We start from the raw sequence: 17,127 nt of genomic DNA on the forward strand, positions 1-17,127 counted from the left end.
AGTCAGGTTACATGGTTTGTAATCGCTAACAACCCATGTCATGATGACTAGGATAACTTTTTTTTAAAAGGAAACATGATATAGATCCATGGGGTCAGAATCCACTCCTGAAGCTATTCTGGTTGATAGCTCGGTGGCCTGCACGAGATCAAGAAGCCATGGTCCCAAGCCTGATCTCTTACATCCTTGGAGTATGGATCCACTCCTCGTAGGCTCACTAGGTTAAGAAGCTCTGAAAAGCAACTAAGACATTGGTATGTGTCCTTGAAACAGGGTATAGCATTCCTCTCCCTAAAGTTGACAAGGACCCCATGGAGAGTTCTGTATATGCATTTGTTATACAGGCTACAAAGAGGTGATATATACAGTGAGAGGTGAGGATAGAGACAGAGATCATCCTTCATCTAACAAGCACCCCTGGGTACTTAAAAGTGATACATTGGGACATTTTATCATTTTATTTTTTTATTTTTCTATTTTAATGTCTATTTATTTTGAGAGAGAGAGTAAGAGAGAAAGCACGTACCCATGAGCAGGAGAGGGGCAGAAAGAGATGGAGAGAGAGAATCCCAAGCAGGCTCTGTGCTGAAGGCAGAGCCCAATGCAGGGCTTGATCCCACGACCACGAGATCATGACCTGAGCCAAAATCAAGAGTCGGACACCTAACCGACTGAACCACCCAGGTGCCCCAACATTGGAACATTTTAAAATGTATTCAAGTACAAAGAAAACTCAGAAAATATAAAAGAAGAAAACAATACAAGTTTCCAGAATATAATGATTATGGGCATTTAAATATTTTTCTTCACTTCTTTGGGAGAAGGGTGTGACGGTATATTAAAAACATTTTTTAAATAAAGCATTAATGATATAGTAAGTATATTTTTATATCTTACTCTTCTTTTCTTTTTGTTATATAGAAAGCCTTTCCCCATATTATCACTCCTCCGAAGCAGAACTGTAAGTGACAATATATAGTGTATTGAGTTGAGGTTCCAGGATTTCCCTGTTGAATCAGTCAGGATAGACTTGATTATGCTGCAGTAACAAACAACCCCCAAATCTCTATTATTTAAATCAAATAGTAAACAAAGCTTCCCTGTCCACTGAGGGTCAGCAAGGGGCTGACCATTATTTGTAGTTACTCAGAGACCCATACTGATGTAGCAACACTACCCCAAATGTTGCTAGTTGCCACACCAGATGGAAAAAGAATACAGCAAAGCACAAGCTAGGCCTTACATCTTCTACCCAGAAGTCACACATCACTTAAGCTTATATTTAGTTGACCAAAACAAATCACATGACCACACCTAACTACAAATTAAGGGCGGAGAAGTGCAATCCTATTACATCACACAAAAGCAAGAGATCCAGGAAATATGTGAAATAACACTAATGACCACCACATCCACCATGGAGAAGGATGGTAATGAGCTCTTTGGCCACATTTAGTTTGATCTGAGTCTTTTGATCCTGTAATAAAGTTAAGGCCTTGAAAGCCCATCTGGGGAGGCTGAGAAGTCTGGATTTCCACAAGAATAAGAATAGGCAACACCTTTCCCAGAGTTGCCTAAAAAGTTCAAGGCAGAGCTATGGAGTGGAAAATCAAGCCCTGTGCAGCTGATGCCTGAGCTTCTGAGCCCTGCTGGGCATTCTCACATTAATCAGGTCTTGCTTCAATCTCTGGTCAGTGAAGCAAAACCACCAAGCCCATCCCTTCTTAAGTGGGAAGGGAGACTGTTTATCTGTATCAAAGTCTTGTCAGAAATATGTGTGACAAATATGCTCAGGGCAAGTCCCAGGACTCTAGCTACCGAGGTGATGTGACTAAGAACAGGAGGGTCAGGATGACTCCTGGACAGCCTAGAACTTGACTGTCCCCATGTGGGTGGTTTGGGGGTGAGGCAGAGCTGGGATGGCAGAGGATAGAGGTGGGAGATCGAGAGCTCTGAGCTGCCTGGACCAAGCTCTTCCCAGAGGGGCTCTGTCCTCAGACTTTATGGAGCTGAGATAGGAGTTGGGGGTAGCGTTAGAGTATTTAGAACAAGACCAAGTACATTCACTGTGAGAGAAGGTACAGAGCCATGGAGAACTTCTGGGGCACCAAACATCTTCTGTAGGGCCAGGTTGTAAAGTATTTAGACTTTATGGGCAATATAGGCTTTGAGGCAGTTACTCAACTCTGCCATCAGGGGGGGGGGGGCAAGGGTGTGAACATTGGGAATGATACGGAAACAGTGAGCACGGCTGTGCTTCAATAGTATTTTGCTTACAAAAACAGGAGGCAATTTGGCCCCCTGGCTACAGTTCACCTAATCCTTAAAAAGGAGTTGATATATGTTAGTGGATAATAGAATGTTAACGTTGGTTGGCCAGCATTTCATAGGTGCCTACTGAAACTACAATGCATCCCAGGATGTGATGGGCTCTTAAAGGAAGAAGGCACTGCACCTGCTTCTTAGAGATTTATAACTTGGTCCTCTGGGAACCGTGGATCCTATTGCCTGTAAGCTTTTTATCTAGCATAACTGTTATAATTAATACATTTATTTTCTTTTGATAAATATGTGACATATAGGACATTTATGTTTATGACCTGGTCCTGTGAGCCCAATTTTACTATACCCAATACTGTTTTCACCAGATAAGAAAAAGCAGCTTAGCAGAAAGTGACAAATCAAGGGCAAGTTTATAAAATAGATAGCAGGTAATGGGTTACTATTAACTGTAAGTGAAGACATAACTAAAAAGATGAACAAAAGATACATAGACAGTTCCCAAAAGAAGATAAAACCTGTAAATTTGTGCAAATGTTTTATCTCACTAATAACTCGAAAATGCAAATTAAAGTAATGATGACGTACAGTTTTCAATTTCTAAATTAGCAAAATTTAAAAACGATAATACCCAGCATTGGAACAAACGCAATGATGAAACTACATCTTTCATATATTGCTAGTATAAGTTGGTACACCTTTTTAGAGGGCAATTCAGCAATATATTTTGAGAGTCTTAAAAATGTCTATAGCTTTACTCCGTAATTTTACATCTTAGATTTTACCTTATGGTAATAATCGGAGCTGCACATGAAGATCTGTGTATAAGATTATTAATTGTGATGATATTTATTTACTTACTTACTTACTTATTTATTTATTGTAAGCTTGTTTGTTTTGAGAAACAAAGAGAGAGAGTAGGGGAGGGGAGAGAGGGAGAGAGAGAGAATCCCAAGCAGCACAGAGCCCCACACAAGGCTCGAACTCATGAACCATGAGATCATGACTGGAACTAAAATCAAGGGTCAGACGCCCAACTTACTGAGCCACCCAGGTGCCCCTAATTGTGACAATATTTAAATAACAAAGACATAAAACAACTCTGAGGTAGATACTAAAGGTAGAGCAATAGAGAATTAGGTAAGTCCTAGTCCACATATACAATAAAATATCAAAGCCATTAATTATATTTTTAGCACATGGGTAATACTAATGACATAAAATTAAGTTAAAGAAAACTATATCAAGCTATACATACTATAATTTAATTTTATAAAATTTAAATACAGAAAAACGTTAGAAATTAAAGCACTATTAAATATTAACCACGGTAATCTGTGTGCAATGGATTTTTTTTTTTCATTTTTGCTCAGAAAAAAATATGTAATTTTTTTAATTTTATTTTCAACGTTTATTTATTTTTGGGACAGAGAGAGACAGAGCATGAATGGAGTAGGGGCAGAGAGAGAGGGAGACACAGAATCGGAAACAGGCTCCAGGCTCCGAGCCATCAGCCCAGAGCCCGACGCGGGGCTCGAACTCACGGACCGCGAGATCGTGACCTGGCTGAAGTCGGACGCTTAACTGACTGCGCCACCCAGGCGCCCCAGTAATTTTTAAAAAGTTCTAGGGGCACCCTGGTGGCTCAATCGATTGAGCATCTGACTTAGGTTCAGGTCATGATCTCACAGTTAGTGGGTTCGAGCCCCACATCAGGCTCTATGCTGACAGCTCGGAGCCTGGAACCTGCTTCGTATTCTGTGTGTGTGTCTCTCTCTGCCCCTCCCCTGCTCACGCTCTGTCTCTCTCTGTCTCTCAAAATAAAATTAAACATTAAAAAAAATTTTTTTAGTTGTAAAAGTTGTATTAGTTATTTATTTTTGAGCTGGCCAACACAATTAAAATTAGGCAAGATTCATCGTTTAGTAGTAAGACAAATTAGGTCAAAATCAGTCAATTTTTATATTTATTGCAGAATAAACTATAAGAAGCATAGACAAATGGATAGTAAGACAGACAAGTCATTTCCAAACCCTTCCGTTTAATTTTATCAAGTACTTTTGGTGACAGGGTTGTTTTTCCCCTTCCAGATTTACTCAACTATTCATTATTTCAAAACACATAAAGTGCAGGATTCTGATACCACACATGTCCTTTTTTTGTTGAAAGAGGCAGTGAGCTGAGGAGAAACAACCCTGTGAAATAAATAGAAAACCCTAAATAGTGAGTCTGCAGGCACTGGGGTGGCAGGTTCATGGATGAACAGGTTTTAGACAGAGCCCTGGCCTCTCGGACAACTCTGTGACCAGAGAATAGTCACATACTTCTATTTTTTGAGGCTCAGGAAGGTCTGACAAATTCACTTACTCCACCCAAGACTGCCTCCCTCATGTGGTGGTGCATGTGATGGTTAGTCTTCTGTGTCCATTTGGTTAAACGATCGTACCCTGTTGTTTGATCAAATGTTAGTCTAGATGTTGCTGTAAAGACGTTTTGTAGATGTGATGAATGCCTGTCATCAGTTGACTTTAAATAAAGCAAATTTCAGGGTGCCTGGGTGGCTCAGTCAGTTAAGCGTCTGGCTTCGGCTCAGGTCATGTTCTCACTGTTTGTGAGTTTGAGCCCCACACCAGGCTCTGTGCTGACAGCTCGGAGCCTGGAGCCTGTTTCATATTCTGTGTCTCCCTCTCTCTCTGCCCCTCCCCCATTCACGCTCTGTCTCTGTCTCTCTCAAATATGAATAAATGTTACAAAAATTTTTTTAATTAAAAAAAATAAAGCATATTGCCTTCTCAGAATGTGGGTGGGTCTCATTCAATCAGTTGAAGAGCAACAAATGAGGTTTCCCAGAGAAGAAGGAATTCTGCCTCAGACTGTAGCATAGACATCTCACCTGAGTTCCCAGCCTACTGGTCTACTCTACAGATTTTGGATTCCTAATTTCAACTCCTACCTGAACTTCTTCCAGCCTCCAAGCCTGCCCTATAGATTTCATACTTGCCAGTGTCCTAGTGGTTCTGTGGTTCTGTTTCTCTGGAGAAGATTCAAGTGCCCCTTGGTGGATCTTACCTTAGATTGTGTAGCTCACAGAAAAACTGGAGTCTAAATCTCTTGAATTCTAGTCATGACCTCTTCTTTATAAAAATTAACATTTCAGGCATACAACAAACTAGGAGAATAATATCGTCACCATCGGCATCCCCACCACCCAGTTTAAGAGGTTAAATTTGGTTGTTTTCGTACTTTTACTTCACATGACTGTTTCCATAAACACTACATAGAGGTTGTTTGCAGTTTTTAAACTCTATAATTGCCCACACATTGTGGCTATCTTTCTTCTGTGTATCTTTTCTCCCCAAATTATATTTTTCAGATTTATCCATCTCAAAAATACATCTATTTTTTGTGCTTTCATTTTAGTTGTTTATATTTCCTATTCACCTGTATTTCTGATTTGTTGCTATTGTAAATAAAAGTACCAGGAACATTCCTGTGTGGGCCCTCTTTGATGTATATCGAAATGGTCCTGACCTCTTTACATCACACCACATATTTAAGTGCCAGGGAGGGGTGAGGAAGAGAGAAGAGAAGCATCATTCTTTCACCTCCTTGACTCTCCCTCCCCAGGTTAGAAGGTATAAAGGACGACTATATGTTACTGGTTGGGGGGAAAGAGAAGAGAATTAGTCTCCTTCCTTCCTTCCTTCCTTCCTTCCTTCCTTCCTTCCCTCCCTCCCTCCCTCCCATCTTTCCTCTTTTTGTTGGTTTTTGTTTTTCAAGTAGGTTTCACCCACAGAATGGGGCCCAATGCAGGGCTTGAACTCACCACCCTGAGATCAACATTGAGCTGAGACCATAAGTTGGATGTTTAACCAACTGAGCCACCCAGGCACCCCAGTCTAATTTCTTTAATTTGACTTTTGACCAAGATATTTACTTTACTTTGAATTTCACCTACCATTTAAAAAAGAGTATGAGGTTTTTCTGCTTATAAGGAGATGTATTGTTTAAAAATGGTTGTGATACCCTGTTAATCCAAGAAAGTCCCTCTATTAACCATGTGCTACTCAGGCCATGTGGCAGGCCATAGGATGAGACATGCAGAATGGCTGCAAGCCTTTGAGCCTCCCTCAATTCCTCACATACATGGTTTTGCCTTCATTACTCAGATTCTAACCCCTTTTCTGACAATACTTTCTCTCTAGGGGACAGGTTGCAACTGGTCCCTCATAGGTTCAATTAGCCTATGGACATATTTTACTTGGTTTGTTTGGTATTTGAAATACTTCCAGCAAGCATTTAATAACTAGGACATTTTATAGAAAAATCTGGATTTCATCTTCTCCAACAATGTTAGCCTGGTGCTAAATTCACAGGAATATGCCCTCCAGTTGGTCACCATCCCCTATCTGGTTATAGTGTGCCCTTCTATCTCATTTCAATACTTGCCTGGCCGTCTGGGCATCTGAGTTTACCTTACCACCTCTGCTCTCAAACCAACTGTTCTGTGGCTCTACAGCAGACGACACCCTTTTTCTCTTTCTTCCTTATGCTGAGCAGTTGAAGGAGATGCTTATACAAAGACTCAGAGCTCATGAATCACAAATACTGAGGTCTCTCCCATGGAAACCCACATGTAGACCAAGTATCCCAGTCTATCGGACTATAGGAGTTTTGTTTGTCAAGAAACAGATGTTTCAGTTAGGACTGCCAGTAATAATCTGAAACTTTTCTGAGTTAAGAATATCTCATTGTTGATTCAGAGCAATTCAGCACAACTAGGCCTTAAGTATAGTCCAGACCTAAACTGCCTTTGTTCCTTGTTCTGTGCCCAGGGACGAGTATTGCAGTAATGGGATGTGTTTTCACAAATGGCTTTCAGGGATGTGGTAGGAGGGAGCAGGGCCCAATGTCATTCCTGTCAGTCATATTTTGTGCTTCTGAGCTGCCAGGCACTGACCCTGGTGTTGAAGGTTTTTTAGAGTTGTTTTCACAGTTGGCGCCTCTGGAATTTTACAGACACATTCAACAGAACTCTAAAATGACGAGTTCTGAATATTTCAAGTAGCTGATAGCAAAGTTATTTACAAATTTCTATGAGTTGCCTATGATTTTGGCAAACTCATGAGCTCGTGCGTCACACCATGTGATCCCCAGATTTCAAAAGGAAAGGTGATTTTCCTAAGAAAGCTAGAAATACCCATTGTGCAAGAGGACCCAGGTCTGGTCCCCAAAACACCACTTCCCCAGGGTCTAAGCATTTCATCCAACCAGGCTGAATGATTTTTAGCAACCCCAATTCTCCTGACCTCCATATCATATCCTTTCCCACAAATTCCAGCTCCAAGCCTGTCAGCCTCATGAAGAGACTTCTATTCCCCCAACCTTGACTCACAGCCCCCAACGATGTACTTAACAACGGTTGCAAAAACGTGAGTTGTTGATTGGTTCAGATTTGAGTATCTTCCCTTGCCGTTAAGTGTTAAACGTGTTTCTAAGCACGTGGGCCCTGATGTCCTGTGCAGGTTCCCGGTAATGCCTAGGAATACAGACAGACCAAAGAGTACACAACTATTCTGTGGCTGCACAGCAGACACTTTTTTTTTCCTCCAAGAGAGGTGTGGAACAACCTAAGGTCACAGTAGCAACGGGCAGAAATGCCACTGAACAGGAAGATTCTGTGCAGGCTGAAACTATTCCATTGCCCTTTTGTGCATTCCGAGAACAGGGCTTATTTCTTAATTTAAGCTAGGAGAAGAAAAGACGTGAAAGAGATAAGGTAAGTCACGACTACTTACAGCTCTGTTCACTTCCCTCCTTACTGTGGTGACCGATCTTTTGGTTGTGTCTGAAAAAGAGAAATCCCAGGGACAGGATAAGATTACTGAGAAAAGTTTTCTGTTTATAGGCTAACAGATGGCAGAATGAAAAGTTAATCCAAATAAATCACATGTAGAGGCCAAATGCCTACTGTGGCTTGAGACATCAGGCTGAACAACAGATAAAGGAAAACTGTACCCTTAGGCAAAAACCATGAACAAAATAGTAGCTCTACTTTCCATTCTTTTCTCAGCCCCTGGTCACCAGGCACTCAAAGGCTGAGGGACTCTTAATTTGGGTATTTCAGCCCCAGGAAACGTCTGGCTTCAGAATTCTCTTTCCCTGTTCTGCTTTGCTCTTGACTGTCACTTCCTTCTGGTCTGCCCTACATGAAGCAAAAGGGCTGATCAATTAATTTATACTAAGGTGTACATGACCGATATTGTTCCAGAGGAACTCGGGGCAGAAGCACAAGTTCACATAACAGGATGTTGTCCACCACTGTTTCCCTGGTTTCATCTCTTTTTCAACCCTTGATGTCACGTGTTCCCTGTCCCAGCTCTGATTTCCTTCTAGAGCTTGATGCCCGGGTTTCTAAACTCTGTGCATCCCTAATTCTGCTTTTGCTCTGTACACTAGATTTTTAGCAACTGCCTCATGACAATACCACCCTTGGCCTGGACTTTGAGGGCCTTTATCCAGCACCGAAGTCTCCCCGAAGAGGAGTTACATTTGAAAGGAGCCTAAGAGTTAACCCATAGAAATTGCCCATGAATGATGGAGTTTCAGTCCGGTCCTCTCTAACGCTTGAGAAAGTGCTGCCATCCTGTAGACCTTCCTTAACCATCAGACAACATATTTGGTCTTTGGTTTAAATCCCCATAAAGTTGCAGCTCAGTCTTTTAGGGCAGTGCCATTCAAAGTGCAGAGTCCATGGGCTGGGGCTGGTGGGCGAGCTATTTGTTACCAGCCCACAATGGGACAATTACCGAGATTTAGTATAACACTTAGCAACTTCTATAGTAATCCTTTTACTGTGTTTTTTTCTGATCATATTTATTGACACGTCAGAGGTTTATTGAATCCAGTAAAAACTGGGCTTATGGTTGTATGTCTTTGTTCTTTTTATTTTACTTTTTAGTAATTAAGTTTTAGTATATATTGCAAAAGCATTGACGCTAACATATTGGAAATGTAAAAATAAATGGTTCCTTATAACAGAAAGTTTGAGAAATATTATTCTTATGAGCTGCAGGCCTGTTCTAGAGATCTGGTCTCTTTATAGCTGGTGCTTCCTCCTGGATTCTGTTCTTGACTTTGCCATCGGCACAGCCAATGATCAAGCCATTCAATTATTTTGGGTTGAGACTCTCTCCTTCCATTGCCCAACATAATACTATCCAGATTGAGTCAGTTTTTATTATTTTGCAACAAGAAGGCCATACAGCATCAGACAGACTTATGTTCAAACCCCAGCTATTTGACTTTAAGAATACTTTTGGGGGCGCCTGGGTGGCGCAGTCGGTTAAGCGTCCGACTTCAGCCAGGTCACGATCTCGCAGCCCGGGAGTTCGAGCCCCACGTCAGGCTCTGGGCTGATGGCTCAGAGCCTGGAGCCTGTTTACGATTCTGTGTCTCCCTCTCTCTCTGCCCCTACTCCATTCATGCTCTGTCTCTCTCTGTCCCAAAAATAAATAAACGTTGAAAAAAAATTAAAAAAAAAAGAATACTTTTGAAGCTTCAGTTTCTTCATGTGCAGTGTAGACACTACTCCTTGCCTCAAGAAGTTTTTGTAAAATTAACTGAAAAGAAGTTTGTAAAGGGTCTAGCCCAGTGCTGTCCAAAGAGGGACATATTTTGCTGTCTGCAAAGAGGGAAATATTGTATATCTGCTCCGTCCAATAGCCTCTAGCCCCACGTGGCTATTGACCACTAACAATATTGAGCACTTAAAACATGACCAAGGAATTGAATTTTTATTTTATTTAAATTTGAATAACCACATACAGCTATTATATTATACAGAGCAAGTTAGCATGGATACCTGCATATAGTAGGTTCAATGTGTAAAATTTTATTGAACATCTATCTATATGTGCCAGGCAATGTTTCAGACACTGGGCATTTATTGGTAAATAAGAGAAACACAGCCCCTGCAGTCATGAAACTTAAAGACCAACAGATGAGGCAGAACTTTACATTACTTTTGCAACAGAAGTTGCCAGCTCCTTCTCTAGAACACAGTGAGTCACCTGGAGCCCCGCACTGTTGAGGGCTCCTCTTAGGTAGAGATGGTAAACAGAACCTTCTGTGGACTGGCCACAGCTGTCCTCCCTGTACAGCGTGGTGTGCAGAGCTGGTCGCTGAGTCATAGATGGGCAAGTCCGTTTAGGAGCCAATGAGCTTTCTGGGCAGAGAGGGACTAAGAGAGCCACCCCTTTACTTGACTCTCTCTGATAGACTGAGACGTTCAGGACAGCAATGACTTGAAGAGGAACTCAAGAGAAGGAAGTTAGGACTGGCATCCCAGACTTAACATAAAGACCTCAGCCAGAAGAAGCTGGCTGGGCACAGCTGTGGGGAAAGCGGGAAGCCCCTTCTGCCTCATCAGCCCTTGAGGGTCCTGCTTCGGGAACCACGGAAGCACACATGAGGGGGGCCAGAAAAGTGTCAGCTTGGATCACTCTGGTCTTTGTGGGGATCTGGACCAGCAAGGCTGCCTTTGCATGGTCGATGGAGACCCCCAGAGGGAACAGAGATGTGCATGGCGGGAATAGAAAGAGCTCAAAATCGGGGCCCTCAGGGGAACCGCCCTGGCTCCCCAGGAGCCTCCCTGTCTGTTTGGAAGCAGCAGCCCTGTGGGCTAAGGTGGCCTTGTGACAGTATGTTGGAGGTGGGGAAGTCCATGCTGTAAGGGGGAGACATTGGATGTCTAAGACAGGCAGGTGGGTGCTTGAGGAATTAGTTGGAAAATTAAAAGGGACGCAATTGAGTTTGTGGCCCAAGGTATTGAAACAGGTCCTAGACGTATAACTGTGTGCTGAGGGTGCTGGAAGGAGAAGTAGGTACCGGAAGCATCTCACAAGGGGATGTCCTGTAATGGGTGTGGTGAGGGGGGCAGAATCAGGAGAGGCTTGAAGAAGTAGTAGCTTCACCAAGTTTTAAGGGATGACACCAAGTCAGGTGGACAAGGAGAAGAAAATACTTTAAGAGGACCGCGTGCTACATGAGAAAACTCAGATCTGAAGGGGTGGGGTGGCACTGAGGACTTAGGACCCTCACATGGCTAGAGCTTAGAGAACGAGGGTGATGGTGTCTCAGGAAAAAGCCAGAATTGTGAGCCACACCACTCAGGGCATGTTGGGACTTCGCCTAGGTGTGGGGGGCCGGGCCCCGGTGCCAGGCTGAGACCGGGTCGAGCAACGTTCCCTGTTGACTCAAGCCAACCCGGTGGTTCCCCCTCCCATTCCCCCACTTTCAAGGGCATACGAAAGCCTTGTCAAGGCTGAGAAAGTTAATTCCTGAAGCCTGTGGTCTGCAGGTGTTGGCAGTAATGCTACCTCCCTTTTTCTACCCCGAGTCAGATAGAAACAAACATGGGAACAGTGTTTTGCTAGCAATCTATCAACAAGGTCTTGTGACCCGTTCAGAAAGTTCACAAGGTATACCGAACTAAATGTTTTGGCTGGCAGCGATCATGTGAAACCTGTTTATTCTTAGAATGACCTGATCCATAAGAGTCTTATATTATAAAAGATTGTGTACAGCAACAATAAAGCCGTCACTTGGGCCATCAGCCCAGGGGACCCTCCTGTTCCCAAACTTTCTCTTCTTTTTTTTCTTGCATTCCCCTACCCTCAGGACCCTGACCTCGGTGATTGTCACGCCGGTCGCGACACCTGGGGAGCAGTGGGAAGCCATGGGCGAGGTCTGATCATGGAGACGTGTAGACTTGAGAATCTGAAAGCCTGTTCTGGCTAGAAGGGAAAATAGACCCATACTGCAGGTGGCAAAAATGGGTGCAGGGAGACAAGTTGGGAGGGTTCTGTTCCAGTCCAGGTGAACCTCAGTAGTGGCAGTGAGGTTGGGTCAATAAGCAGTAAAACGCTCATTCTCATGTCGCTTCCCATTTTACAGATAGAAAAAGCCATCTCAAGGAAGTTAGGTAATTCGCACAAGATCATAGAGCCAATAAATGGCAGCTTCAGGTCCCAACCTAGCCTTCTGACTCTGGTTTAAAGCTCTATTTACAGGGTCAGCCATTCTCAACCTTCTTTCATGACACATGCAAGGCACACAGATGTGTGTGCATGTGTGTCCATGTGCCTCCCATGAAGGAAAGCAGATCCCAGCGCATGTGAGTTGGGGTATGGCGTTGTATTATACAGGCAGCCATGATTTCACTCTGGCTCATTACAAACAAATAAGGAACCATTTGCAAATTTACTCTCTCAACTCTTATTAGCATCAAATGTCTCCCACCACAGTTGGTACCCAAGCCTTGCACCTAGTGTGGAACTACTGATAGCTTCGCTCACTCTTGAGACTGGGGTGAAGGATAAGGGAAAGACTTTTTTCTGCTCTACCTTTCAGTGTGACCCCATTTCATTCTCCCAGACAGGGTAAGGACAGAAAACTCTGTTGCTCATTTCTCACGTGACTAAGTTCTCAGGTCGCAGGCCTAGAACTTTGGTATAGACCTGTTCCTGAGGGGTGTGTATGGGGGAGGTGAAAGAAGAATGACAGAAGATTAAACTCTAATGAGGGGCATCTGCCATGGCTCTCTGAGGTCATAGATCTGTGGAAGTGATTCTGTTTGGGGTATCTGGGCAGCTCAGTCAGTCGAGCATCCGACTCTTGATTTTGGCTCAGGTAATGATCCCAGGGTCGTGGGATCAAGCCTCCTGTCAGGCTCTGTGCTAAGGGGGAACTTGCTTGAAATTAACTCTCTCTCTCTCTCTCTGCTCCCTCTTCCCCAAATAAAATGTTTTTTCTTTAATTTTTTTTTTTTTTTTACGTTTACTTATTTTTGAGACAGAGAGAGACAGAGCATGAACGGGGGAGGGTCAGAGAGAGGGAGACACAGAATCCGAAACAGGCTCCAGGCTCTGAGCTGTCAGCACAGAGCCAGACGCGGGGCTTGAACTCACGGACCGCGAGATCATGACCTGAGCCGAAGTCGGCCGCTCAACCGACTGAGCCACCCAGGCGCCACCCAAATAAAATGTTTAAAGAAAAAAAGAAGTGATTCTGTTTAGTTAAAGTTCTGTGAGAGAAGACACTATAATTCCTCCCTTATGGTGAAATGCCCTTCCTCTCCATTTCTATCATTTCTTCCTCTTTTTCTTTTTCCCTTCTTCCTCTTCTCCTTCCTCCCTTCTTCCTTCTTCCTCAACCTCCACTCCCCTTTCTTTTGACAATAGTTCCTTGGGTTCTATAGTAGAGAGTTTTGTGGTTAGCACCCAAGTTAACGCATACATAGGGCAGTGGACAAATAGAGCATGATAGTATTTTGAGACAGATGAGAATACAGAGGTTAGACTGTAAATGTAGCATAACAAACACCAAAAAGCCTCCCAATTCTCAAATAATGGCCATCCCCAATTCCTATTGGATTATTCCCAGATGTCATTTCCTTTTCTATAAACAAGGCCATGTGTAGACCTTGGGAGGAGCTTACTGGGTGCTGACAAAGGAGCAGTTTGGTAAACCAGAAGACAAGTCTGCAGATATTCTGGCCAGGGTTCAAAGGTTACATGACAGGAATAGGTGGGTGAGAATAGGATAGGCTGAGGAGGGACTCCAGGGGAGCCACTGAAAGACATTAGGGAGCCATCAAAACAGGTGGTTTTCCTGCCCGCAAATGGCCTCACACACTTCTCTTCTTTCATTACCAACCAAGGGATTCAGATTCCTAGGGGTTGGGGAGGGCTTAGCCCAGCTGACGCCCAGAAAGTGGAAAGAGGGGGAGAGAACTGAAGGAATCCTCAGAAGTGATCTTGGCATCCTCCTGCCCATGAACTCTGACCACATAGTTGTCTGCATTACCAAAATGACACTGATCTCATGAGGCTAATGACTCTCCTTGGCTCAAAGAACAAAGCAAACTATTTCAGCATAGGAACAAAACATTCCTTTAGAAATATTCCGTATGAGGATTTCAGCTCACTGAAGAAGACTAGGGCCGTTTTCTTCTGGGGAAAAAATCATCAGGATGAGCCCAAAGGGATTCATAAGCCCTGAGGAGATTGGTATGAAACTGGGGAGCTGTAGACTGCTGGGGCCAAGCAGAACCCCACATTGCAGACACCCAGTCCACTTGGTTACCATGAATAAAACTCACTTACCCTTTCTAAAATAAAGCTTTTGGAAGAGCTGTTTCCTTAGGGCTGTCATCGTAGCTATGAAAATCAAAGCAATGAGGAAGGAAGGGATGAAAACAGGAAGCAGCCAATTTGAAGGGATCTTGGGTTCTAGGTCACCTGGATGAAAAAAAAAAAAACAACAACACCAGAATCCCATTACATGGGAACTTAGAGATAGACCAACAAGTTGACCATCTGAGGAGGTTATAACCAGGTACTGTTCTGTGTATCCTGCAGGTACTAGTTCATCTACTTCTCACGACCATCCTATGTGGCAGGCTTTGCTATGACCCTCATTTTACCAGTGAAGACACCAGAGCGTCTGGGAAATGTTTCCAAAGTTGCACTGTAAGAGACAGAGTTGAGATATAATCCAGGCTGTCTGGTTCCAGATTCTATGGTTTTCATCATTCTCATCCATCTACTGTGTCTGTCTGTCTATCTATCTATCTATCTATCTATCATCATCTTTCTTTCCAGTAGGATGGTCTCTCAACCCAAACATGTATTCCCCCTCCACTGTCAAGCATTCACAGTGTTTAGAATCTATACCATTAGTCAATCAATTTCAAGGGTTAACAGGGATCCTTTTGGGGAAAAAAGTATAATATTGTAGATAGTGTTAACATACAAAATCCAGACACTCATACCTTAGTGTGAATTACTACAGCATGTCCTTTTCCTTGTCTCAGCTAATCACTGAGGACTGGCACTGAGGAAAAGGTGAGTTTACTGGAGAGGCGGGTGAGAAAAGCAATTTTGGAGACAGGGGAAGGCCTTGTAAAGGAGAGTTCTGAGTATCTAGAAGTTAGAATAAGGGTTCCAGACTGACAGTGAGGAAGAACTGGAGGGAGCTTCACAATGGGGAGAAAGAAGCATACCCAAGGTAAGCTGTGCCCTTTCCAAAAGCCTGCATTTTGCCCCATGGAGTAACCACTGCAGAATAAACATAACACTGTGGTCCAGGAGAAACCTGGCAAGAGTGCTCAGGAGGAAAGGCTCAATCCTGCCAACTGCCTTCCCTCTCCCCCATCTCAGTGCCATCTGAGAATCACAGATTGTTTTAGTTGAGAAGGGATTGGACATCATTTAATCTGAGCCCCTCATTTTAGAGTTCAGGAAGTAAGGCTCAGAAATGCTAAAAAATCTATCTGAGGTTATCAATGCCAAATAAGTGGCAAAGCCAGGATTGCAAGCCCAGATTGGTTTAATCAAATCCCCATCCCCGCAGATATTTGTCTTTATTGAAAACAGTGTGGTGAACATTAAGGAAGAAAGGATTCAGAAGCCTGGCTCATGCACACATTGGATAGCTTGTACTAATTACAACAGCTCTTTTACTTTTAGGAAGTGCTTATTAAGTACCACTGCAGTAGCACTGTAAGTCAAGGGGCCCTGAGACCTTCAGTGTCCCCACAACAGGAGAAGTCCTTACCTCAGTGACTCTTTACAAACCCTTGTCCTTTACAAACCCTTATCCTTCACAGTCCCTTCGCATACAGAAGCTCTACTCGTCCCTCAAGACTTTCTAACAATGAACATCAGTCTGCTTAGACTGTATTTGGAGAGCAAAGACTTCACCTAAGTCATCTCTGAATCCCCTATAGAGCCAAGTGCCAGCTACATGAAAGAGGTCAATAAGGATTTGTTGGGCCGAGTTAATCACTGTCTATCTAGTCTACCTAGCCCGATCCTCCCTGTCCTTATTTACCTTGTGGCAGACTGATGCTTATCCCTGAAATCCATTCTCTCTTTTCCCCGAGTATGAGGTCATTAGCTAGACACATGGCTTCTCAAGACTACATTTTGGAGCCTCCCCTGCAGTTAGATGTGGGCCAGCCATGTAAACTAAGTTCAAGTCATGGGTCTTCTGAGCCTTGGCCTTAAAACATTGGATAAGTCTTCCACCATTCTTTTTCCTTTCTGACTTTCCTTTCTGACTCTCTTTCCTTTTTGATGTGGCAGTGACCCGGCTTTGACAATTCAACAGAGAAAACATTTTAGAGAACGGCGAGCAACAAGATGGAAAGAACCTGGATCACTGAATAACTTTATGGAATATAGATACTTACCTGCTCTGAATTACCTAAGAGAGAAATAGACTTCTATCTTGTTTGAGTCACATTTTGAGGTCTCTCTGTTGTAGCAGCTTAGCCTTTATTCTAATACATATTCTTATAAATTATTTTATAATAATTACATGTTACTTAACAATGATATGATGATACAATGGGAAAACTAGGTTTCATCCTCCCCACAGTCCCATGCATTCAAGGAAGCCATGCTTCTTGGTAGAGGCACTATATTCCCCGCCCCCCCCCCCTCCCCCGTTTCCATACTTTCTGAGTGCTAAGGACTTAGCAGTCATATTCCATTTAATCCTCACTATCACCCTCTAAGGTATCTGTCATTATTCTTATTCTACAAATGTGAGACCAAGTTCTAGGATGACTCAGTTATATGTTCATGTTCTGAAAGCTACTAGTGGCAGAGAGAGGATTTAAATATCAAGGCTGTTTGATTTCTGAGCCCATGCTCTTGACCACTGCCAGAGAGTCCCCTCCAGGTCTCCTTGGATGGCTTCACTTCCGGCCCCATAAAAATGTTTTTATAGTTCTTTCCTGTGTTCCAATCCCATTATATTTCCTCATGAAATGCAACA

The 17,127-nt window shown here is 43.2% G+C and overlaps 1 protein-coding gene across 2 annotated transcripts in view; it reads right to left on the reverse strand.

The window, feature by feature from the left end:
- PDCD1LG2 (programmed cell death 1 ligand 2) overlaps nucleotides 1-17,127 on the reverse strand; it is a 66,864-nt gene that overhangs the window by 14,511 nt on the left and 35,226 nt on the right. For both annotated transcript variants that reach the window (XR_003964287.2, XM_030293930.1), the window contains exons 5-6: nucleotides 14,448-14,582; nucleotides 8,079-8,128 (exon numbers count right to left, since the gene is read on the reverse strand). Coding sequence is in view for 1 of the 2 variants with exons in the window: in XM_030293930.1 (XP_030149790.1) it covers nucleotides 8,079-8,128; nucleotides 14,448-14,582 (185 nt within the window). In the remaining variant the exon portion in view is untranslated. The remainder of the gene's footprint in view (nucleotides 1-8,078; nucleotides 8,129-14,447; nucleotides 14,583-17,127) is intronic.

The sequence above is a fragment of the Lynx canadensis genome, chromosome D4, assembly GCF_007474595.2.
Source record: "Lynx canadensis isolate LIC74 chromosome D4, mLynCan4.pri.v2, whole genome shotgun sequence".
Classification (NCBI taxonomy): domain Eukaryota; kingdom Metazoa; phylum Chordata; class Mammalia; order Carnivora; family Felidae; genus Lynx; species Lynx canadensis.